This window comes from Euleptes europaea, chromosome 19, assembly GCF_029931775.1.
Source record: "Euleptes europaea isolate rEulEur1 chromosome 19, rEulEur1.hap1, whole genome shotgun sequence".
Lineage (NCBI taxonomy): Eukaryota > Metazoa > Chordata > Lepidosauria > Squamata > Sphaerodactylidae > Euleptes > Euleptes europaea.
In genome coordinates, this window is record NC_079330.1 from 1,987,134 (window position 1) to 2,013,217 (window position 26,084).

Sequence of the window (26,084 nt, forward strand, 5' to 3'; positions counted from 1 at the left end):
GCGGCGGAGGCTAATCTGGTGAACCGGGTTGGTTTCCCCACTCCTCCACGTGAAGCCTGCTGGCTGACCTTGGGCTAGTCTCAGTTCCTAGAGCTCTCAGCCCCACCTACCTCACAGGATATCTGTTGTGGGGAAGGGAAGGTGATTGTAAGCCGGTTTGAGTCTCCCTTAAGTGGTAGAGAAAGTCAGCATATAAAAACCAACTCTTCTTCTTTTTTCTCCAACACAACAAAGTCTTCAAAAGGTGCTCTGAAATTAAAACTGTAGGAACTCATTGCCACAAGATGTGATGACAGCAAACAGCTGAGATTTTAACAGCTATTAGGATAGATAAAACCTCTTTTCCTTGCTCTCTCTCTGTTAATATTAAAACTCAGACACCCAATGAAGCAGACGTACAGCAGGTTCAGCATTGCTAAAAGGAAGTACTTGTTTGCAGGACATGCAATTAACTTACGGAACAATCTGCCACAAGATATGGAGATAACCAATAGGCTGAAATTACTTTTTAAAGGATTAGGCAAATTTATGAACTGTGGAGCCCTTATGTTCAAGTACAAGATACTTCCTGCTTCTACGGGATTGTGGCCACATGCCAACCTGCTTTATGTACTTCCCAGAATCAGCAAACTGCTGGGAGTGGAATGCCAAACTAAACAGGTGACCCGATCCTGCACAGAAATTTGTTAACATGCCCCATTCAGGAGGCTTCTGCAATGTAATGGCAATGCAGAGATGTTTGGAACAGCCAATAGTACAGTTACCATCATGCTGCGCTGCATCTTATGTTATCTGGACGATGAGGAAAGAAGATTGGCAGTACAAGCACCATGACCAGTTATCTGATGTTGATCAGAGGAGCATGAAGACTCAGAGGGAAAAGGATTTTCTCCACTGGGCTGGCTCTCTTTCTCTTGGGCTTGTGAGTTCTCTCTTAGTTCAGAATCCACCCCCTGTGTCGAGTCCTGTGGGCACAAGTCACAATTAGAAACCGGCTCCCACAACCAGGGGGCATCGCGGAGCACATCTTCAGTCTCTTCCTGTCCCAGCATGCTCGGCTCTGCAGGAGCATCATTGTGCTGTGCCGGCTCCGGACTTTCCATGGTCTTGGTGGAGAGAAGAGCAAGAGTTCCCCCTTCCTCCAGGCAGCGCTGCTTGGTTTTGACGCCCACAGCCTTCAGGATCGTGTCCATCTGCTTCATGTAGTCCAAGTGGCCGCTCACCTGCAAAAACAGCCACAAAGCTCTATTCAGGACTGGGAGGGTCGAGACAGCAAAGGAGTCCAGTCAGAAAGGCCTTTCCACACATGAACACATGAAGCTGCCTTCTACTGAACCAGACCCTGGGTCCATCAAAGTTAGTATTGTCTACTCAGACCGACAGTGGCTCTCCAGGCTCTCAGGCGGAGGTCTTTCACATCCCCTACTTGCCTAGTCCCTTTAACTGGAGATGCCGGGGATTGAACCTGGGACCTTCTGCATGCCAAGCAGAAGCTCTACCACTGAGCCATGGCCCCTCCCCTTTCCTGCTACCTGAAATCCACTTTCAACTAGAGATACCTGTGCTGCTGTGGAAACAGTGAATTCTTGCCCCTCCCGATCCAACGAGCTTTTGCCAGCCCCTGGACATAGAGCTTTAAAAACAAACGGATTCTATCCAGGCCATTCAAATTCTGGGATCCCCGGGAATGTCTGCCACTTTCCAGATAGGCTGGAGTGCATACCTATGCATACCACTTCAACAGATTTGTGACAGGGGTGTGTGTGTGTGATGGGGGGGGGGAGGAAGGAAGCGTTCACGTGCATGCGGGTGCGCATACACACACAAACACACACTAGTGATTCAAACAGGAAACCATTTTATGGAGCCCTCTCTTAAAAGCGGCACAATTTGTATATGTCTGATGGAGTTTTCTGCAAAAACTTAAACTACAGTCCAGGGTTTCTTCTAGTGAGCTGGACGAACGCTGCCGTCTCTCTCCCTTTCTCTCTTTTTCTAAACACACACACGTACTCCATTTGAAACAGCTGCTGTGAAGATTCTTACAAGAAGGGAGGAAAAGAGATTGGTGGTTATAAAATAAAAAACCAATAACAACTTGTTCCTATTCAGCTCCCAGCCAAACCTGGAGACGCACCTGTGAGCTGAAAAGACTCAGAACCGAATTGCCAGCTGGGTTCCCTGCAGAGGTTGAAAACGTAGACCCGAGCCTAGTCATTATCGAGCCAAATGTTTACCAAAGATGCTGGAAGTTTACAAAAGAGACTCTGTGCTTGAGACCCCTTCACTGCTGCCTGTTTGTAAATTAAAGGGTCTGCTCACTAACCTTTTTTAAATGCCAGAGAGTGCGAAATTGTTTTATGGTATTTGCTGAAGATTAAGTTTCTAGCCCTCCAACTTCAGCCGATGTCATCAGAGTGTGCAAACTTGAACCTGTCATCACACTGCTCTTTGGCACCCATGTTATAGTGTGCCACCCGTTCCAGCATCCTGTTTCCATCAGCTGCCTCTGGGGAGCCCACCAAATGGCCACGGCTCTCCCTCCATCTTTTGGCCCCTCCCCACATTTAGAGGTAGACAGCCTCCTTCCTTCCCTCATTTCTGGCCGGGTCTGCCTCCCAAGTGCGCCCCCGTGACCCCAGGTGACTTTGAAGGACTTCTGTGAGGTTCTCCAGCCAACCTCGGCAATCCCATAAAGTCACTCGCTCAGACAGACAGGTCTAAAGCAGGTAAAAGTTTATTCAGGAGCCGCAGGTACAGCATAAGCAATCCACAGGTTCAAAGCTGCTAATGACCATCCAGTCTACAAAGCATAACTTTAAGCACAAAGCAATCCCAGGTGCAAGATCAAGCAGGCCTGGGAATTGGGAGATAACACTGCCTGGTGGGAAGCAGGGAGTGAGCAAGCCATAATATTGAAGTTGCCTGCTTGTGACTCAAGGTCAGAGCAGGGGGGGGGGGAGGCAGGGAGCGGGGATAGTTTGAACAGCTCAGGGAAACAAAACCGAAAGATGCTCTTGAACAGAAACGGGCCTAACTCATGTCAAGAGCCTGCCTGGACCGCACGACTCCTGACTCCTGACAACATCTTCAAGATGGAAGCCAAGAATCTGGAGCAGCCCCAGCCTGAAAGTTGAGGTGGCATGGGGAGAAAGTACATACGCCAACCCCAAAGAATCACGGGAATGGGTTGACATTTGGAGGCACTCAGCGCTTGGCACAAAACCCGATCTGTGACTTACTAAGGCCATCTGCGGCTGGCATCGTCCCAGACGGCCCGACTGGTTTCTCCGATTTGGAAGAGATTAGAACTTTAATTAAAAGGAACCATCAGAGGCCTCAGGGGGGACGACTCTTCAGCCGTCTGCAGCGATCTCTCAAGGGCGTTGAGGGGGCAATTGCGTGCGTGTGTTTTGGGGGAGGCGAAACAAAGGGAGGCCCCATCCTTTTATGAACCGGTTCAGTCTGGATTTTAAAGAGGCACTGTGATCCCTTGAGAGAAGAACCAGCGGGGGGATCTAACCAGGAAAAGAATGATAAAATCCTTCGGTCACCAAGGAGAAGGGGTGGGGGTTGACAGGGAACGGGTGACTAAGGATACACCATGCTGGCGATTTGGGGAGGGGGGAACACTGGGGTGTCTGCAGCATCCTCCTTATTCCAGTCAAGCAATTTCTGCATGAATTGCTCCGCCCCAAAAATCTCCCACTGGTGGTGAAGAGGGATCTGGCAACCCTATAGAGAGGAGTTGTTATTCTGGGAGATCCCCCACCCCCTCCTGGAGGAAAGAAACCCTAAGCATTGGATCCAAGCCACACTGGATGAAAAAGGCTTCAGACAGCAATATGCACTGAAATGGGGGTGGGAATGGGGGGAGGAAGGGTGCAGGGATGTTTCTGGTCCCCTCACCCGAGCACCCTGCTTTTGATTTAAAAATGACACCCCTCTCGTCACTTTACACAAGGAGGAGACCTAAACAAACACAGGAGGACCAGTTCCCAAACTGGCCCTCACAGGGAAGACAGTGCTTTGTCGAATCCCTTCCGGGGCAAAAGAGTTGCTGGCTCCTTTGCGTGGGCCCTCCGCCTGCTTAACAAACTGTGAAGAAATTCCTACCAGCCTCTGGGATATTTTAAAAGCATCTCATGCTGTTGATGGTATCAGCACAGCAGGAAAAACTGCACGATTGGGACTGGTATTACATTAGACCCCTCTAGATCTATAATTGTTAAATTGCTGGTGACAGAAAATGTCTAGCAAGCTGTTTTTGAAGAACGCCCGGCTTTGCAACAAAACTCAGCAAATTCTGCATCGAGAGATTCAAGCGGCTGCCTGGTACGGCGGAGGAGCTCCTCGCGGAAGTCACCTGGTGCCGATCGAGGAGGCCCCGTGAGCCAAGGGCAGCAATTAAGAAGCAATTCCTTATTCCCTCCCGACAGCAGACAGAGCTGAATTCCAGAAAGCCCTCAGCTAAGGGAACGAGACCTCTCAAGGGAACCAAGCAGGGCTCGCAATGCAGAATGATCCGCGTTCGAATCCCAGCCTCTCCAAGCCGAAGAATCTCAAACTGAAAGAAATCTTTTTTTTCCAAAGCGAGGAGCCACTAGTTCATCTGCAAGGTGGCTGCATGTGCTCAACCCTTCCTCGTGGGCCGTAAGCCTGACCTAGGGTTGCCAGCCCAGGACAATTGTCCTTCGCCGGGCAGAAGCAGCGGCTCGTGGGTCTCCCATGCCAGGTGCTGCTGCCTCTCCTGGGTGCCCTTTCCCTCAAGATTCTCCCAGGTGCTCCGTGTGACCTCACAGAAGCCTCTGGGGTGACCCCCCCTCCCAATTTCCTGTGTGGACAGCATGGACCAAGCATCCCTCTTGCGGTCCTCCAGCCAGGCCCCGGGCCTCAGGAGATGACTTTCCCAGCCAGCCCTATCTGAACCTGCTAAAAAAGCAAATGCGATCTTGGGCTGTATCAACAGAAGCATAGTGTCCAGATCACGTGAAGAGATGGTATCACTTTACTCTGCTCTAGTTAGACCTCACCTAGAGTACTGTGTTCAGTTTTGGGCACCGCAATTTAAGAAAGATGTAGACAAGCTGGAAGGTGTCCAGAGAAAGGCAACTAAGATGGTGAGGGGTCTGGAGACCATGTCCTATGAGGAAAGGTTGAAGGAGCTGGGTATGTTTAGCCTGAAGAGGAGAAGACTGAGAGGGGATATGAGAACCATCTTCAAGTACTTGAAGGGCTGTCTTATTGAGGAGGGTGCTGAGTTGTTTTCTGTTGCTCCAGAAGGTCGGACCAGAACCAACTGGTTGAAATTAAACCAAAAGAGTTTCCGTCCAGACATTAGGAAGAATTTTCTAACAGTTAGAGGGGTTCCTCAGTGGAACAGGCTTCCTCAGGAGGTGGTAAGCTCCCCTTCCCTGGAGGTTTTTAAGCAGAGGCTGGATGGCCATCTGTCAGCAATGCTGATTCTATGACTTTAAGCAGATGATGAGGGAGGGCATCGTGGCCATTTTGTGGGCATGGAGTAGGGGTCACTGGGGGTGTGGAGGGCGGTAGTTGTGAATTTCCTGCATTGGGCAGGGGGTTGGACTAGATGACCTTGGTGGTCCCTTCCAACTCTATGATTCTATGAACCAGGAGGGGGCACTTACGACGGAGGAGAGGTCCATGTTCACCATCCTCCGGTCGTCCAGGGTCACCGGCTGAAGCCCCGCGACGTTGAGTTGAACGGAGGATGTCCGGTAGACAAAGCTCAGCAGCCAGTCTCCTCTGGGAGAAAAGGAGACCGAGAATGCTCAGTGCGCCAGTCGAGGAAGATGGCCGAAGGAGCGCAAGAGGCTGAAGGGCATAACTGGAGGTTTGTCTAAGCCCAAGGAATAGGGTTGCCAATCTCCAGGTAGTAGCTGGAGACCTGCTATTACAACTGATCTCCAGCCGATAGAGATCAGTTCCCCTGGAGAAAATGGCAGCTTTGGTCATTTGACTCTATGGCACTGAAGTCCCTCCCCTCCCCAAACCCTGCCCTACTCAGGCTCTGCCCAAAAACCTCCCGAAGCGAGCCTGGCAACCCTACCAAGGAAGGCACAGTCCTGGGAAGTTTGCCAGCAGGGCCCGAGGGAGCCGGCTCTCCCTACTGCTTGTCGCTGTCATCTGAGGTAGACTGCCAATGAACATGGAGGATCAATTCCAAACCATCACAGTCAATAAAAACATTAGAAGAGTCCAAAGATCCATCTAGTCCAGCACTGGCCGTGGCTGTTGTGGCCTTTCCCCCCTCATTTCTCTCCAGCATCTGGTATTCAGAGGTACACTGCCTGAGGATATGGAGGTTCCACTCGTAGCTTCATAGATATTTGCAACCCTATCCTCCAGGGGATTTTCTGAAACTACTTCCCTGAGTTAAAGGATTGGCTTGGGGGCCATCCTGCAAAACCTGTTAAATTCCTAATTTGAAATTAATATTGGTTTCGAATCAGTGCGGCAGTGGCAACCCCCTGGCATGGCCGGGAGGCATGCCAGCTGCAGGGCAGAGCAGGGGGCACGTGGTTTGCCAGGACTTTGTGAATACTTCTGTCGCTGCTCGAGGGAAATCTCAGGTGGATAAGAGAGAAAGCACACCGGATTCCCTCGTGGCCAATAAACAAATACTGAGGCTGCCAGGGGTCGTGTTAGCAGCACCGTGCCAGGGTCCAGCTCCGGTGAACACAGCGGTCCTCTTGCTTCTAGCTGCCATCGATAAGGCCGAGCCGGGGTTTGAGAGCCCTCTCTGCTTAAGAAGAGAAACAAGCTCCTAATTTTTTTGTGGGGGGCACACCTTAACATGATTAGGGGGTTGAGGGCAGCAGGAAAAGAGGAAGACCCAACACGAGATGGATCGACTCAATAAAGGAAGCCACGGCCCTCATTTTGCAAGATCTGAGTAAGGCTGTCAAAGATAGGACATTATGGAGGACATTGATTCATAGGGTTGCCATGAGTCGGAAGCGACTTGACGGCACTTAACACATGCACACAGTTGTGTAGGACCAACATGAGAGAACAGACCTGCAATAGCCGTTGATGATTTTGCCCGCAACGACCTTGGTGAATGGCTTCCAGGACTTGGCTTCTCCTTCCACAGGTGCCCCCAGTAAGACTACGTCTTCAATGATCCCTTTACAGTCTGAAAAGAGAGGACACCCCCCATTAACATTAAGGGTTGTGCACACCAATATCCCGGGCAACCGGCAGGCCTTTGCAACTGGCCCATGTATTTTCAAGAGGGGAATAAACCTCAGCTGTGCGCCGTGCTCAAGGGAAGCTCAATTCCTGGCTGAGAATTCTTAAGCCAATGTTCTCTATTTCCCTTTTCTGAAACCAGAGATTGCCCTGACCTGGATGGCCCAGGCTAGCCTGATTTCGTCAGATCTCAGAAGCTAAGCAGGGTCAGCCCTGGTTAGTATTTGGATGGGAGACCACCAAGGAATACCAGGGTTGCTGTGCAGAGGAAGGCACTGGCAAACCACCTCTGTTAGTCTCTTGCCATGAAAACCCAAAAAGGGGTCGTCATAACTCGGCTGCGACTTGACGGCAATTTACACACACACACACAAAACCAGAGCTTACTTGGAGGCCTCCCAGGGTCCCCTCTCCCGCTGTTAATAATTCTGTACTCCCAAAGATTTACTCATGAGCACTGTTCCAAAGTTCTCAGACCATCCCTGTGCCAGATACGGGGGTTATCTATGTGGACCCTCATCTCCCATCCCTTATCTAGGGTAAAGAAGGCCAGGCAACTTAATATGAGATCTGCCTGGCTGGCTCAGGCTCAAGGCCATCTCGCTTGGTATCCTGGCCAGCTAAATGCTTCCAGGAATCCCATAAGGAAGCCCCTATGGTTACAGCCCTCCACAATTTTTCATCCCCGTTTTTTCCAAGATACAGCCCCTCTGATCAGGGAGGCTCCATTTAGTTATCACAGCTCAACAGCTGCCGTGAATCTATCCACCATGAATTTGGTTAATCCTCTTTTTAAGGATGACAGCTAATCACATCCTACACATTCATCCAAACCCAAGCAAAGATTTTTAAAAGTCATGTGCAGAAAGAGAAAAAAATAAAAGAAGTTTGAGTGAGGGAAGCTGGACCTCTCCCTAGAAGCTAAAATGAGTAAACGGAGGCTATTGTACTTTGGTCACATTATGAGAAAACAAGAGTCACTGGTAAAGACAAAATGCTAGGAAAAGGTGAAGGCAGCAGGAAAAAAATAATGGCTGTGCGTGTGTTAATGCTTCAGAAATTCTCTCCTAGGCCCATACTCCAGAATATTAGCAGGCCAACCCCCCCTCCCGATCCAATCCTGCCTCCTTTGACACAACCATTCCCAAGATCTCATACCTTCTGGAGCATGCTTATTCCTCAGGGGGTCTTTCTGTTGGGAGGGGTCTCTATTCTTTTGGTTCGTTTTAAGTTATATTTTTCTGCATTCCTAGGGAGACCCTGAGTAGCTGGAGGCTCCTCCCTTGTCTGCGAGGGTGGGGGTGGGTCCCATCAACAGGCTTTCATTACCCAGACAATGGCCAGTCACTTTACTATTGATCTAGCAACAGCAATAATTCCCCATCCCTCCCCTCCCCTTCACCATTAGCCAGATTTCCCAGTCATCCCCTCTGGCGTTGAATTTGCTTTTTGCACGAATCCTGATTTATTTATTTTTTTCCACTAGCAAAAACGGTTTTTAGAGTTCAGCGTCAAAAGCAAAGCAATTTCCCACTTCTAGCAACAGCCCGAGGAGAGGGAAACTGGCCGTAGACTTTACTGACCCGTCCAGTCCAAACAGTACTTCTTAAATTGGCCGTAAACGCCCCCCCCAATATGGAACCTTTCATATTGACCGAGAAACAAAGTACAGCTTTTTTTTAAAAAGCTAACTAATCAGGCAAGGAGAGACAGGAACTGCTCAGCCGCTTCAGGTTGCTGCAGTTTCGCAACGCTTGGGACTGTAACTCACAGATCTCTCCTGGAGGATGTATTTGAAAGAAGAAAGGACTAGGAAAAGGGGCAGGGGAGAGAAAAGAGGGTTCCACTGTGAAAGATCTAATTTTGGCAGATTGTACGGCATTGTTCAAAAGAGAGTTGGGAGGGGCGGGCTGCCTGCAAGGAATTCAGAAAGCAGATTTGACTCATCCAATTTCAACTTGACAGAATCCTTATCACTTGAACTTCAGACAGGAGAAAGTTCTAGCAGGATCTCATTTGGACAACTGGTCCATTGGTTTTGAAACTTACATCCCTCACCCCCCACCAGCTGTGTGCACAACCCCCCCTCCATCTCCTTGCTGTTTCTGCTCTTATGGTGAAAGAGAGGTACCAGGGTTGCTTAGCAACCGCATCATCCCTTCATCTTTTGGTCCCTGCAGAGCAGCAAAAGCCAAGCTGGAGTGAGAAGCAGAAACAGGTGAGGCAAAGAAGGAGGGTGGCTACACACAGAACAATATTTCCCAAACTTTCCCCCAAAGTTGAAGTTGGGAGGCCCGCTTTGCTCTTATGCCCCCAAACAATTCCTCTCCAAGTGCATAAGAGTTAGGATTATGTGCCTTCAAAGAAGCTCACCCTCTGTGTATGTATGTATGTATGTATGAACCCCTGGTGGGAAGCAAGCAAGGTCAAACTTATGCAGCGATTCAACGGGCCTCCTCTGCAGAGGCTGGGACACCCTGCAACGGAAGCAACTTTAACAACCAACCCATAAATGAAAACATGATGCAGAGACAGGGCAGATTCAGGAGGAAGAAAAGGGGGTACTTTGTCATGATGCAAATGTACGGAAATCTCTGCTACAGGATGTGGTGAAGGAATTGGCTTAGATGCTGTTCAAAGGGTAATTCATGGAGCAGCCATGGATCATGATGGCTAAATGGAGCCTTCATGTTCAGAGGAAGTCTACCTTTGAATGCCAGTGGCTGGGGAGGCTTTGGTCTCTGAAAGGAATGGGATGCTGGATCAGAAAGATGCGTGGACTGATCCTGCGGGACTCTTCCAACATTCTTCCAGAGTGTGGAGAGGAAGCCAACCACCCGGCACGGAGCTTGCATTTCACACAGCGATCTGAACTTGGCAGCCAGAGACTCTAGCCCTAACAATCTGGACATTTTGCCCCAACGTCAGTTTCTGTGGTGAGGAGGAGGAGGGCGAACCTCAAAAAACATCCTTCGCACTCATGATTCAACCGTTCTCTGTGGAAAACATGACAGCTCTACCCCCCCCCCCCAACATAGAAAAGGAACTATTAATACCGGAGATCACGGCTGGTGGTAAGATGACAGATGGTTGGCTGTTTGGCTCCGACACAAAACTGCCACGGAAAACAGCAGCCAAGATTTGTGTGCATGGCAGCGTTAATGAAAGGGAGGGTGCATGCGGGACCGGGGCTGGGGAGCAGTAGAGAGCGTTCAGGAAGAGCTCCTGCCAAGTGAGTGTCGTGGGAGACCTGGCCACAGGCTCGCAAGACTGACGTCACCCCGCTTGTGGGGTGGGGGGAGGACTCCAGCTTGGGAGCCGGAAGCCCCTTTTTGCAGACGCTGGGGGGTGGGCCCTGTTGCTGTGTCTGTTTTGCGTGCACTGCAATTCCTTGGGAGCACAAACAGATCTATGGAGTGTGGGCATCCTTACTACCTCAATTTTTGTTGAGAGAGAAAGAGGTAGCAGGAGGAAGTAGAAGAAAGAAGAAGAGTTGGTTTTTATATGCGGACTTTCTCTACCACGTAAGGCAGAATCAAACCGGCTTACCATCACCTTCCCTTCCCCTCCCCACAACAGACACCCTGTGAGATAGGTGGGGCAGAGAGAGCTGTGACTAGCCCAAGGTCACCCAGCTGGTTTCATGTGGAGGAGCGGGGAAACAAATCCAGTTCACCAGATTAGCCTCCACTGCTCATGTGGAGGAGTGGGGAATCGAACCCGGTTCTCCAGATCAGAATCCACTGCTCCAAACCACCGCTCTTAACCACTACACCACGCTGGCTCTAGTCCTCAAGATTGTAAATACATGCTTGAAAGCAAGCTAGTAATGCTTGCTGAAAGGTTATTTCCTGGGTTTGGGGGAGGAGGTTCACAGAATATGAGCCTTTTACAGGTGGGGTGGCGGACACGCGTTGAGTCGGACCATTTGGCTAGAGCAGCCCGGCCGCACCAGCATCAGGTCTTTGGAGTCTTGCTTGAAGTTTTCCTGCTGTTACGCAAGTGCTGCTACTATCAAACAAACAAGAGCAGAGGCCGAGCTGCAGCGCCTGAACCCGCCTACCTTTCTCCTTGGCCATCTCCTGGAGGCAGAAGTAAATCACTCTGGCGCCCAGGCTGAAGCCAACCAAAGTCACAGGCCGCCTGCCCTGGAGGGGAAAACAAACGGTACCTGGCGTTCTTGCAGTGATAAAGTTTCTAGTCTTTATAGAAATACTGCTGGGATATAAATAAATTTGCACAAAGGAAATGCCCGCTGCCACTCTGTCTTATGCCCTGACCTGGATGGCCCAGGCCAGCTTGATCTTGTCAGATCTCAGAAGCTGGTCAGCATCGGCTTTGGTTAATATTTGGATGGAAGACCACCAAGGAAGCCCAGGGTCACAACGCAGAGACAGGCAATGGCAAACCTCCTCTGTTTATCTGTCCTGATTGCCCAGGCTAGCCCAATCTCATTAGATCTTGGAAGCTAAGCAGGGTAGGACCTGGTTAGTGGTTGGATGGGAGACCACCAAGGAAGTCCAGGGTTGCTACGCAGAGGCAGGCAATGGCAAACCACCTCTGAACATCTCTTGCCTTGAGAACCTCTTGAGGAGGCACCATAAGTTGGCTGTAACTTGATGGCTCCTTCCATCCCCCACCCACCCTGTCACATATTCTCAAGGTCCTCACCAGACAGAAGACACCATGGCAAACTCTCAGGAGACGGGTGGCCCTGCGTGAGGGCTCCTCCGTGGCACTCCTGCCACCTGACCAGCCAAAGGTTCCCCCCTCCAAATCCCAATGTGCCCCCCTACAGGAGCAATCCCCGCAGGGGCCTCGCTTTGGAATCAGACTGGGCCCACTGGCGCCTCTCCTTCTACCTGCTGCCGGCTGAGCAGAATCTGAGCCAGATGCTTCCCTACTTCGGCCGAGCGATGCAAACACACTCCCCAGGGGTTGTCGATCACGCTGGCAACCGTGAGCAGCGAAGCGGGCCAGGTGAGGGCCGTGACGATACCTGCCGGGAGACAGATTGAATCGGGACCACCTGATCTGGGGAAAGTGCCAAACAAGGATCAATCCCATCATGAGCTCCGTTTCTCTGGCGAGGCTACCTCCTCCCCACTCCCAAAACAGGGCAAGGTCTGCTGAGTGGGAAGGGGCCTGTGCCTCAGCGGCAGAGCCTCTTCTTGACATGTGGAAGGTCTCAGGTTCAATCCCCAGCCTCTCTAGTCAAAAAGGATTAGGTAGTAGGTGACTGGACCGATCATGATGGGACCGATGGTCTGATTCAGCGCACGGAAGCAGCGAGTGTTCACGAGTGAAGAGAAACATCTGCACTGACCCTTCCTCTTTAGTTATCCTGTTCTACATCATTCTTCATAAGGACTAGTAACCTGACTCTTTTGTTCAGAAGAGGAGAGAAAATATATTCTGCATGGTCATCAAGGGGGGTGGTTTTAGCTTTTGGGAGGAAAAAAGAAAGTTTTGAAAGTTTTTTTACAATATACATTCAGGTGTAGGACTCCCTCTTAAATTTAAGCAAATAGCAGGAGAGGTCAATCCATTGTTTTAGAAGCATACTGTGATATTGCATCATTGGCCTGCAAATTAATAGCATGTTAATTTTTAAAAAGCGGGGTTGTGAGTGTTTTGCAGGTGATATTCTGACCCAAGATTACGACTCCTACAACGACAGCCACCGCAGTTTCCACACCCTTGGTCCCCTATATGCAAGATATTTCCCAGATTCTTACCCGCCAAGACGGTGTATTTCAGGGCTTCTTGGGCCACCATGTTGACTAATCCGTTCCACAGAGAGTCGAGGGCATTGCCCAGTTCCATGAGGTATTTGGACTCCCAGGCTAAGCAGTATTGTTCTTTGGAACTCAGCAAGCTGCTCCACGGAGCTGTAAAACTCCCTAGGAGAAAGGAATGAAAGCACAAAATTAACAGGATCTATGATTACAATCGACTGTCATTTTTATTCCCTCCCCTGAGAGGAAGAAATTTCATCCAGTGTACTCTGAGCAGAAGGGGATTTGAACTCAGGTCTCTACAGTCCTATTCTGACATTCTAACCCATGCACCATTCTGGCTCTACAAAATTTCATGCAACTCTTTTGCTGTTCTGCTTGTCTTAGGGAATTCCACCTGCTCGCCTTTCAGTCCTCCAAGGTCACAGAGACGCAGCCAGAAAAAGAGACTGTTTTCTTTTTCAAAACTTCCTGGAGAAAACTTTGAAGCAAAGCACAGCAGAGTCAGCTCAGCCTCACCTCCCCATTTCTATTTAATAATGTAATACTTTGTGTCTGCGAAGCATTTAAGAACATTCAAAACACTTCATAGACTCTGTAATTTCCACAGCTTGTGTTCACTGATGTCAGCTGTCAAGCGTTTGGTTGTTTTTGCCACAGAGTAATGACAATTGTAGCATACCGTTTTTATCGTGCCCTTGCAAATGTTCAAAAGCCTTCATCTACATTCTCTCAGTACTCTTTACAAACAGGCCTATAAGCAAGGCCAGTATTATCATACCTCAGCTGCAGATGCAGGGCTGAGAGAGAGCGTGGAATGCCAAAGGCATGGAAGAGGCAAGACTTGAACCAGGGGCTGCACAGATCACAGCCGATTCTCTACCCGATCCCTAGACTACCGCGATTCACTTGATGTGGGGCTGCCTCTGGAGACGGTTTGAAAACTGCATTTGGTACTGATCGCTCCCGCCAACCCGTTGACACATCTGGGTTGACAAGGGACAATCATGTCTTTTAAAAAATATATCGGCATTGGCTACCTGGTAATTGCCTTGCTGGTTTTGACCCTGCAGGGTCTCGCTGTAGTAATGAGGGGCATCTTCCCTGGCACAGTGTTCTCTGATGGGAATGCCAACCCTGCCCATTGGGAGTTTTACAACCTGCCCCAAAGGCCCCACTCCAGGTCCGGTCCTCTAAGTAAGACCAGCTAGATTCGAGTCCAGCAGTATCTTAGAGACCAAACAGATTTTCAGGGTATAAGCTTTCGAGAGTCAAAAACTATGAGTTTTGACTCTCGGAAGCTCATAGCCCAAAAAACTTGTTGGTCTCTAAGATGCCACTGGATCTGAATCTAGCTGTTCTACCGCAGACCAACACAGCCTCCCTCTGAAACTAAGTAAGAATGTTACGGACAGGAAGCAGGGCTTTTTCCATGTTGGCCCCAGAGTTACGGATTCTGTTCCCCGCACAAAGTCCACCTACATTCTTCCCTTATGTGAAGACAAGCGCCAGGTATTTGGCATGATTTGGAGATGTTCAGCAATTGCTTTCCTGTACTTTTAAATCTGTTTTTGTGAACCACCCTATGTCTGTTGTTGTTGGGAGAAGAGGAGGGTCTAGAAGCATCGCAAATAAATAAAACAGACAACGCGCCAGACTGCAAGATCCCACAAGAATGATTCACTGATGCTGAATGTTGCCAAGTCTTGTTGCGAACTACTCTTAGGGCTCTGCCTGGCAACCATAGCAAGTGGGTTCCTGGATCCGTGGGATTTCAATAACCAAGAAAGCGTTCACGACTTTGCCATTTGACCCGGAAGGTTCTAGGAACTTGTGTGACATCGGTCACAGCTTGGGAACTCGGTGCAAAAGGCAAACAGAAGGCCTTGTTAAAAAAATAAAATGCAAAACCACATTGGTGGTGTCCTGGTAACACACTGCAAGGCAGAGGATGCTCTCAGAGGGAAAAAAGCGGCTGCCAGCCACCCACTCCCTTTGCAAAAGGCCCCGGCGTGAGCAGATGGAGACACATTTGTGGTGAGAAGGTCCCCTGTTGCGAGCAAGAACTTTGGAGACTGAAGAGTACAGGATGAAACACATTCAGGACTGAGTGTGCTCAGCTCTGTGCCACCCAGGAAGCCCCAGTGAGGTCATCAGAATGGTGCCAATTAGATAGATGCCAAAAACAGTGCCACCCATCAGCCTACTGTGATGTCACAGAGGCTCTACAAACATTCCAACTGCTCAGAGTGATGGTGCCAACCAGCATCGTTCACTGGCAACAGCGAACAGGAGCGCCGATCAGCAGCACAGTGTAACGGGGCTTCTTGGAGACAAGGTTGGGGCTTCTACACAGTATATGGTGGTTAGGGGCAAGTATGCAGAAAAACATTAAAATGCAGAGGAAGGAAGGAAGGAAGGAAGGAAGGAAGGAAGGAAGGAAGGAAGGAAGGAAGGAGTTGGGGGGGAGTTGTGCTTGGGGAAATAGCTCGGTGGGGAGGTTGCCCCCTTTTGCCCAGCCTTGAGCCAACTCAAACCCTCCTGCAGCTAAACTGAACAGTGGGGAGGGGGGATCCACAGTGCAATGGCCCTGCAGGGTAAAGAAGAAGGGGGAAGAAAGACTGTCTGCATTCCCCATCCCATAACCCATATCGTATAATGCCTCTCCGGCCTGCCCTTGCAGAGCTTCCATCTTCTCTTACCGAATTTCCCCGTGGACAGCCAGCCGGTGATGGCCACAGTGACGTGGAGCTGCTTCCCTTCTGTTAATGGGAGGAACTCAAACTCCTCAATCGCCCCCACGCGCTTCTTCATCTTGTAACCTGAAGGAACCAAAAAAACCACAACCCAAACCCACTAAATCAGGGCTGAACTGAGGTGAGGGGAAAGGATTCTGCTCTCTTAGAAATGCCGGGTGCAGCTAAGCCAGTCAGGCTGCTGTCTGCCAGCCAGAATCATCCTCAGAAAAAGGAACATATACTTATTGACTTCATTTACGTCTCACTTTTCCTCTCCACTGTTCTCTTTTCCTCCATTGTATCCTCACGACAACCCCGAGAGGTAGGTTAGGCGGAGAGTGTGTGACTGCCCCACGGTCACCCAACAAGCTTCCATGCCAGAGTGGGGATTCAAACCTGGGACTCCCAGATCCTAGCCCATCACTTTAACCACTACACCATGCTGGTTGGTTTGTATTTGCTGAATTGTTTCACTCATTTCCCAGGACACGGAGACATAAAACAATGGGTTTCTACTTTCCCAGTTTAGAAGCAAAACTGAAATGAGGATTTTCAAGTCACATGAAGCTGCCTTCTACTGAACCAGACCCTTGGTCCATCGAAGTCAGTATGTTCTACTCAGACCTGCAGCGGCTCTCCAGGGTCTCAGGCAGAGAGAGGTCTTTGCCATCACCTACTTGCCTAGTCCCTTTAACTGGAGATGCCGGGGGACTGAACATGGGACCTTCTGCATGCCAAGCAGATGCTCCACCATGGAGCCAGAGCCCCTCCAAATTGAGGGATTGGGAAATTTAGTCTCCCTGTCCCTTCCCCCCCACCCGCCCCTCATTACCGGACATAGTTCAGTCTGGCCCTGGAGCCAGAGACTCATAGGCCGCCGCTTACCTGTGAGTCCAGCTCCGGCAGCGCCGAACAGAGACGCCATGACAGCAATCCCAGCGGCCGATCCCAGGGCGGCTGCCCCCGCGCTCCCGATAATGGTTGCTGCTCCGGCTGCTACCAGAGGGGCGGCAAGCCCCCCCGTCAGACCTACGCGGGAAGAGGGCGCCTCAATCTCTGGCCCAGCTCTGACCCACAGGAATCTCGGTTTGTAAGAGCTGCCTGCCTGGCCCAGACCCCAGCTCCATCTCCCCCCGCACCCGGTCACCCACTGTGGTTATTCAAGCGCCCTGGGGAAGTCCAGGAAAAGAACAGAAGGGCCACGCTGCTCCTGAATATGGAGGTTTGACCGATGGGCCTTTCCTCCACCCATCTGACTAATCCCCTTGTAACTCAACCCCTGAGAGAACATGATCCACAACTAAGAAGACCGAAGAGTAACTGCTTTATTACAGCCACCTGAGTTTACAGAGCTCGGCCACCCTTGGCTGAGGAGATAACCTCAGCCCTGAGACCAAGGACGATTAAGACTTTTCACCTCCAGGCATGATAGGGATCAGCTAGGTTTGTCTCCTTGGACCTGTGGATAAGGTAATTCCCGTATGCTTTTTTTCCTGACTGCTTTCTGATCAAGATATCGCCTCCTTCTCTTGCCCTTCATCCAAGGGGCTTGGAGACACGGTGCTGCTCCTTCTCTTCATTTTACCATGGCAACAACCCCGGGAGGGGGGTTAGTCCCTTCCTCTCTCAGCCTGTGACTGAGTTGGGGGTTGAACCTCGGAATCCCTGAATTCTAGTATAATCCCTACACTGGCTCTAATGCTTCCCACATCCACCTGGAGGCCTCAGCAGGGAGGAAAAAATATTCGAGGCCCCCAAATTTCAAAATGAGAACAGCGACAACCCAGCGGAGAAGGCCACACTCACCTATCACCGTCCCACCCCCGACAGTTGCCAAGCCGATCAGGAGGTACCTCTTCAGCCGTTTCCTTCTCTCCTTCTTCTTCCGTGATGCCTCTGCCATTCTGGGGGGAGCCACATTGTGTTGGGGGGAAGAATGAGTGCAAATTTTGAGAGGAACACACTTCTTTCTTTCTTTCTTTCTTTCTTTCTTTCTTTCTTTCTTTCTTTCTTTCTTTCTTTCTTTCTTTCTTTCTTTCTTTCTTTCTTTCTTTCTTTCCTCAAGTCACAGCTGACTTATGGCAACCGTGTGAGGTTTTCAAGGCAAGAGACGTTCAGAGGTGGTTTGCCATTGCCTGCCTCTGCATAGTGACCCTGGACTTCCTTGGTGGTCTGACCAGGGCCGCCGCTGCTTAGCTTTTGAGATCTGACAAGACCGGGCTGTCCTGGACTATCCCACTGGGGCTGTACAAATGGCTTTGTGGGTTTTTTCGCATGCAAAAATAACTGAATTGTGTAAACGGGGAAAATCCAGCACAAGGAAATGGAAAATGGCATGAAATAAAGACAAGAGTGGGGTGGGGGGTGGGGGAGGTTTTGCAGGGATTTTTGAGTTGAAACGGTGGGGTAGCAAAAATCACTAGCATCCCATAATGGTTAACATTTCTGCCTCAAACACCTTTGCTTCCCCCTCCTGTCGGGAGTGTCCTCATTCCAAGGGTACTCTCTGCCAAATTTCAGACTAACAGAAGAACAGGTCCCCATTTGATAAGCAATTAAAGGCAAAATGTAGGGAGATAAAGGACATTCTTTCCTTCACTGCTATTCCCCCTTGATTTTCACTACCCTAACGAATTTAACCAATGGGGCTCTTTTCTCATTTTCCATTTGTCTGTAAATCTACATCTCTAAGTGATACTTCCCCTATGCTCTTTGCCCATGCTCTTTGCCCAGTATCATCAGCACACAAAGCATGCAACGAATCCTTCAACATGCACACAGAACACACCACAAAGTAAGCTTTACGGCAACAGATTTCCACTTTGGTTCAAGCAACGCAAATGGCTGATGGTGAACCGGTAAGAACCACAGTCCAGACTACTTACCCAGAAGACGCGTCCCACAGGGTCAGCGGCTTGCGCAATAAAAACAGCAAATGTTTTAATATGTACCGCCTGTTTATCAACGGCGCAATTAAATCCCTACAATACACGAAACTATTTATTTGAGTGAACACCCTGAGGCCCTGGCTGGCGGAGGCCATAAAGGGGAAGTCGGCAAAAGTTCAAGGGTTGCCACCAACCTGCTCCTGGGTAAGGGCAAGGCGCTTTCATCCTTCCCAGGATGAACCCCACCCCAATTTCATCCTTCTGTGGTGTATTTCACACACTACATATTGTTGGAATCCCGACAACTGCCTTAAAAGGCAAGCCAGTTCCTAGACTCCCATTTCTGCAGATGGGGGCTGAAATGGAGCAGCTTTCTTAAGGTCATGTCCAGTGATTCAAGCCAAGGGACATCCTGATTTGTGGTCCCCACGCAAGGCTTCGGCAGAGTTCACCACACCGCTGCTGCTCTGAAAGAGTTTGGCTGCTGTTTGTACAGAGAAGAAAGGAAAGTTTAAATTGGGAGAGCAGGCCCTGGGTGGGGGGAGGGAGGAGGAGAAGGAGAAGAAGACGACAACGACTTGACTTTTATATGCCGACTTTCTCTCCCACTTAATGAAGAATCAAACTGGCTTACAATTACCCAAACTGGCTTACTTTACCCATCCATCTATGCATATTTCCGGTTGGACCCCATGAGTCCATTGTACTAGCAGGGTGCTTTACCCAGGCGGAAGTATTGCTTCTGCTAGTGCAATGGATCCAACCCGTAATACAGAAGCATGGGAATGTATATCAAAAATAACTCCAGAGAAAGATCCTTACTCGGATTCCTCCTCCTCTTCTTCATTCAGGCATTCCAGGAGACGTTCCTCTGAGGCCTCCAACTCCACCAGGGGAATCTGCAGCAGCCAGGTGACGTGAGCGAGGAGCACCCGTGCCCGGGCATCATAGTGGCCTGCAGCACAATCAGAGGAATAACAAGTGCAGCTCAAAATATTGTAGGAAGGCTTTCACGGTCAGAGTTCATTGGTTCATTGTGCAGCTCAGTTTGCCCTCCTAAACTCAGCGCATCGTTAACCAGTGGAACTCACTGCCACAGGCAGATAGGGGTGCCCGCTGGCTTAAATGACTTTGAAAGGGGAATGAGACAACTCAAGGAGAGGCCCCTCTAGGGCTGTCAGCCCTGGAGATTAAACGAAACCTCAATACTTGGAGGCTGAGACCCTTTGAAAACCACTTGCTGGGGTGGGGATAAAAGAGCAGGGGAAGCTTTGGTCCTCACATTCTTGCCTGCAGGCGTCTGGCTGGTGACTGTAACATGCAGGATGATGGACCATATGGTACACTGGCCTCATCCAGCAAAGCTCTTTTGATGTTCCAGCCACATCTCCCAACCCACCAAAAAAATCCCAGAATAACTCACCATCCTTCAGAGAAAAGGCCACGAGATCCTAAAAGAAAAATATGAGGAAAAAAATAGTAAGCCCACCCCTCAATTCAGAGGCTTTTGGGCACATGTAGAGTTCTGCACAAACTGCAGCTACTCAGAGGCCCCCAGGAAGCAAGCAAACAGGTTACCATGGCAATAACCATCCCCGGTGGGTCACAGGTACCCTGCCTCTGAACATGGAGGTTCCATTTACATATATAGCTAAGAGCTGCGGACTGGGCTGCTGTAGCAGAAGGGGCTTAAGAGAATGAGCAGCGACCCAGGAGATCCCCTGGTTCAAAACTTGGCTTGGCTGTGGACTGTCACTTAGGCCTACTTTACGAGATTAACGAAAGCGATTGTAGGTGGATTATATGTGAGGCATTCGCTGAAAGCACTGCACCAATTGGTTCTTGTAGGTTATCCGGGCTGTGTGACCGTGGTCTTGGTATTTTCTTTCCTGACGTTTCGCCAGCAGCTGTGGCCGGCATCTTCAGAGGAGTAACACTGAAGGACAGTGTCCTTCAGTGTTACTCCTCTGAAGATGCCGGCCACAGCTGCTGGCGAAACGTCAGGAAAGAAAATACCAAGGCCACGGTCACACAGCCCAGATAACCTACAAGAACCGATGAACTCTGACCGTGAAAGCCTTCGACAATATTTTGCACTGCACCAATGTTCTTTGGTCTATTAGTGGAGATTAAAAACTGGTATAAAGGGATAAAATCCTCCAAGATGTGCATAAAACAGTAGAGATTCTAATCACGGATTGGTTATTCCACAGCCTTAAGTGCATTTTGTCTTATTTTAGTTGCCAGCCAGGCAAATCTAATGTTCTTTGGTCTTATTAAAACAGTATCCAAGACCAGCTCCTTGGCTCCGACACCAAACTGCCTACTTAGATTTTGCTTTGCTCTGCAGACCTGGCCCTGAACAGACCTCCAGGTCCCACCGCGCTTTGATTTGGAGAAGTCCCCCCTGTTGGCTCCGCTCCTGAGCTCATCCTGCATAGAAATGTAGACTTGGAAGCGGGAAAAGAACAGCTCAGCTGCCTGCCTAATCCTAGAAGACGGGGTCAGCCGACTAAACGGATCAGCAAGCGGCCCAAGACAAACACAACGATGATGCCTCGCTGAGCTTATGGAACTCATTGCCCCGAGGCGGGGCAACAGCCAAGACCTTTGAAGGGCCAGACAAGCCCACTGAGGACAGGCCTGTTAGCTGCTCAATGGAACCTCCATGTACAGAGAGGGTGTAGCTCTCAATTTCAGACGCAAGGCACGAAGAACGGGGGAGGGTTGTTGCCCTCTGGAAGCACCAGTCCGGCCACTGGGGAACAGGACACTGGACAGCGGGGATTCCTGGACCGACCTTGCATTTTTCACAGTCAGAACTTCTGGCAAGCAGTTTTTGAAATTTTTATTCACTGCCCGAGATCAGTTCATCCAATAAAAGCTCTGTGATGCAAGGAAAGGAAAATTCTTCATTTGACCCATGACTGCGATTCCTCTGGGAGAAGGGTTCCAGCTATGCTTGCCAATCTCCAGGTGGGGCCTGGAGACCTCCTGGAATTACAACTGATCTCCAGACGGCACAGATTAGCTTCCCTGGAGAAAACGGCTGCCTTAGAGGCTGGATTCTATGCCATCGCATCCCCACAAGGGTCCCTCCCACCACTAAACACTGCCCTCCCCAGGCTCCACCCCCAGATCTCCAGGAATTTCCCAACCTAGAGTTGGCAACCCTAGAGACCTTCTCCCTGACACATTTAACATCTGTGTAGTGGGACTAGGGGGGGATACAGAGGGCATTCAGCCCCCACCCATGATCTGAGCACCCATGATCTGGCCCAGAGACAGACTGTCCCCCACTTTGGGGTCTGCAGGCCAACCTGAAAAAGGAAAACCACCTCACCTGAGTGATGACGTTGGGGTTCCCTTTCAAGACAGGCTCGCTCAAGAGGATCCGAACAAAGGTATCTGTCCCCTCGCCGCCCAAGCCGCCCGCAAACGCCAGCATGGCGGGCAAGACAGCTTCCGAGAGCTCCAGCCACTTGACCAGGCTTTCGATTACTTCTGTCCTGTAGGAGCTTCAAAGAGTCCCTTTGTAAGAGGAGGGCTGGGGTCTTTCCCCGCACCCACAACCCAATAGCCTTGAACGGGGATTGAACCAGGAACCTTCTGTATTCCAGTCAGGTACTCCCCCGCTCAGCCACAGTATAGGATGTGTCTTCTACCAAGTCGGTCCATCCAGACCAGCCTTGCCTCCTCTGAATGGCAGCAGATCTCCAGGGTCTCAGGCAGCGAGCATTCATGCCCCGCACATGCTCGACCACTGCGCTATAGGTGGGCCCCAATAAAAAGGCCCCAGTTTCCACTTTATAATGAGTGAGTCAGACCATCAGCCTGTCTAGCTCAGTACTATCTGCTGAAGGCCAGTCTGGGTCTAGTCAGGGCCTGAGAGGGAGACCCTCTGGAGACCCTCTATGAAAAGACTATCCGGGTGCCCTGTTGAGAGTTCCACAACAGAAGAAAGGCAAGGCATACATCGATTATAAATAGTATTGATACAGGGGACCCAAGATTGCAGAACGAGCTACAGAAACGCTCTCAATGTTTTGTTTTTTTAAATACCTAGATCAGGGGTCCCCTGTGGGCACCTATGGAATTCCGACACAGGGCAGCGGGCACAGCCGCCGCACCTCCTGTGGCAGCCAACCACAAAATGTCACGGAGCAAGTTTACATATAACTCCAATAATAACTCTTCGATATTTCAAGCAGAAGCTCTGTTTAACGTTAGAGACCCCTAACCCTGATCAGGAGACCTGATCTCCGGGTTGATCAAAAGGAGACCCGATCTCTACACCAGCGTGGTGCAGCGGTTAAGAGCAGTGGTTTGGAGCGGTGGACTCTGATCTGGAGAACCGGGTTGGATTCCCCACTCCTCCACATGAGCGGCGGAGGCTAATTTGGTGAACTGGATTTGTTTCCCCGCTCCTCCCCATGAAGCCAGCTGGGTGACCTTGGGCCAGTCACAGTTCTCTCTGAACTCTCTCAGCCCCACCTCCCTCACAGGGTGTCTGTTGTGGGGAGGGGAAAGGAAGGTGATTGTAAGCCAGCTTGAGTCTCCCTTAAGTGGCAGAGAAAGTCGGCATATAAAAACCAACTCTTCTTCTTCGTTGTCTTCTTCTAATGGATCCTTTCCTGAATCCATTTTTATCCCAAAATGTAGTCCTTCCAACTCCCAAAGTCTGACCTGTCCCTCATTCACATGCTCTCTGGGGACTAGGAATGAAATAGCACGAAGCCTCTGTGACTTTTCCAGCAAGAAAACTATTTACCTGTCTTCTGGTTCGGGAAACAGGGATGCCAACGATATGGCACAGAGAGCCACGTAGGCAAACTTCCCTGGCTCAGCCAGCTGCCGGCCTACGCATTCGAGCGGCTCCTCGCTCTCCGGTTGTCTGGTCCCCCTCCTCCAGGGCTTCTGGTGCCGCTGGCTTGCGGCGGCCATGTTCACCACCCGCTGCAACATGGAGACGGATCGGGAACAAAAAGTGGAGGCAGCGTAAGAAGCCAGAGAGAAACAGAAACGACCACATTGGCTCTCCCCAATTTGCCAGCCTTTTAACACTGAAAAGGTGGGGGTTGGATCCGGTGGGTCGGTTCTGCTCGTGAAGTGTTTCCCCTCCCATGAGGCATGTCTTGCGATTCCTTCCACTGGAGAAAAGGGCCTCTGCTAGTAGAATGGATCTGCGGGGTGCAACCCAAAGTTGGCTCAAAGACGGAGATTTTATCTCTTGGTTGCTGCCGCTCTAAGATGCTATTTTTATTGTTATTAGTACAGTGGAAGGCTTTGGCATGAATATTATTGACTGGTTTCCTTCATGTCTTGATGATGGAGCTTTTAGAGAGTTGTCAATCGCTTTTGAAAATTTTTAGGGCTATAAACAGTATTGGAACCCAGCAGGAGAAATAAAGCAGCTGTTTGTTTGGGAGTGACAACAAGAAGCGCATTAGGCAGACAACAGCGGCTTTGGTTTGCTGCTGACCAAACCACAGCAGACTTTTACTGAAACCCGTGCTCTCGATCCTGCAGAGATATCTGGGTGTGTGCAGATGTTATAAGGTTTCTCTTCTTGCCTATATTCTGTTTCCAAATTCAGCTGTTTGCTATGGCCTATATATGAAAACAGTAAACCCAATATTCTCCTTGGAGAAAGGACTCGGCAAACAGTACACAGGTAGAAAAATCACAGGTGTGAAGCAAGCTCAGTTTATATCCCTTTGGCCTTTCTCCCCTCCTCTTAACAAGGAGGATGGTTGTGTATAGAAAACTGCAAACAGGTGACCTTTTCTCTGGTCAGCCATGGAGTGGTAGACCTTTGGATGCTACATACCAGTTATAGCACTGTATAAGTCGGGTGATATAGACTCATCTCCCCAGGTGCGTGCTGGCTTGGCTCAGCCTCTGACACCAGCCCCAGAACTGCCAGTGTCTTCAATTGTGCCCTTATGGGGAATCAATGGAAAGGCACGTGGGGTACTGATACGCCCTTGCATCCGCATCCCAGCCCATTTCCATGGAAACCACACATTTCACCAACACAAACAGCACAAAGTCCACGGCAGAGCAAAATAATAAAACCAAATTACTCTTTGGATTGATGAAAATGACAGAGAATGACGGAACATTCTTCCCGACACGTGAGGCCGGCCTCCTCCTCGTGAGCCCAACTAGTTCAAACACCATCTTCCGTTTACAAATGTGCAAATATCAGCTCTTCCATTCTTTTTGACATGTATTTCTTTTTTTCTAAACTGTTTTGGGTTTGCTACTTCTCGCTGTCAGTTTATGTCCATATTTAATTTAGGTACAGTGTATGCAGTTTATAAGTAGGATGATTATTTATTTATTTTGCAGCATCTCTAGTATACTTTTATTAATGTACACATTAAGCGGAACAACAAGCACATTTTACCGGAAAAATTCTAAGAGGCAGAAAACGGCATGCAAATAAAGAATCACTGGGTTGGATCCTGCACCCCTGCTCTTCTCAGGCAGGTGTTTTCCTCCATCAGAGTGACACAAGATACTCTTCCAAACCTCTTGCGTCCAGGGAACGTGCCTTCAGTCAATGGAAACCACTTCTGCTAGCAGAATGGACCTGTGGGATCCAGCCCAAGGGGTTGATTCACTGAAGACCAAAGGGAAATCAAAATAGGGACTAGGAGGCCAAAATGACGGGATGAGAAATTCGGAACCATCCCTTGCTCCACGGGTCTTCTGCCTTTGCACCTGCCCAGCTCACTAGCTCCATCTGGACCAGGGCAAAGTAATTATTGGCTGAGCCAGATTTAGCTTTTTCAGGAAAATGGGGTCTTTTATGCATGGCTGTTTCACCGGCAGTCACCCCTCCGACGACTTTGGATCTTTGTTTGGATTATGCATGCCGTTTCCGACTGTCAGAGGTCGCCTCGCTCTCCCCCTGCATCTCCCCGCATTTTGCCCACATTTTCAAATTCGAGATAAAACAGGTCCCTGAAAACACGGGCAAAACACTAGGAAATGCAGGGGGAGAGCGAGGCGACCTCTGACAGTCAGAAATGGCATGCATAATCCAAACAAAGACCTGAAGCTGTTGGAGGGGTGACGGCTAGTGAAACAGCCATGCATAAAAGACTTGCCTTCACCTGAAGCTCGTTTCATTTCTGCACTGGCTAAGTTGTGCTCTGCGACAAATTTCAGTTGCTCCAGACTGCTGTGTCGCTTCAAAGACATTAGAATGGCAAAAACATCGGATTCTAAAGATCAAGTTTAGTTTATTGCTCATTAACGACAAAGTCATAAGCGTATACATAAGACACATAGATGCCTAGAGTGTATAAAAAAGCATGTAAAAAGTGTAAAAATCTTATAATAAATCTTATAATAAACAAAATCTCTTAGGCTACATGCCAGTGTCATTTACCGGGATAGTTTTGAGACCATTACCTGGGTTAAATATTTGGTGACCTGATGGATTTTCTATCTACCTCTAAGTCTGATAGGAGAAAGGGAACGATCCAGGGTTC

The 26,084-nt window shown here is 49.7% G+C and overlaps 1 protein-coding gene across 1 annotated transcript; it reads right to left on the minus strand.

Annotated features, from left to right (window-relative positions):
* Positions 1-788: 788 nt before the first annotated feature.
* Positions 789-23,523, minus strand: TMCO4 (transmembrane and coiled-coil domains 4). The gene is made up of 13 exons (XM_056865286.1): positions 23,351-23,523; positions 21,923-22,097; positions 20,003-20,030; positions 19,402-19,534; positions 17,498-17,595; positions 16,577-16,720; positions 15,656-15,775; positions 12,954-13,118; positions 12,078-12,214; positions 11,279-11,363; positions 7,042-7,159; positions 5,649-5,766; positions 789-1,223 (listed from the first exon to the last, which is right to left on the minus strand). Exons 1-13 carry the CDS (start codon positions 23,521-23,523, stop codon positions 789-791), a joined length of 1,929 nt encoding a protein of 642 aa, XP_056721264.1.
* Positions 23,524-26,084: the final 2,561 nt, after the last annotated feature.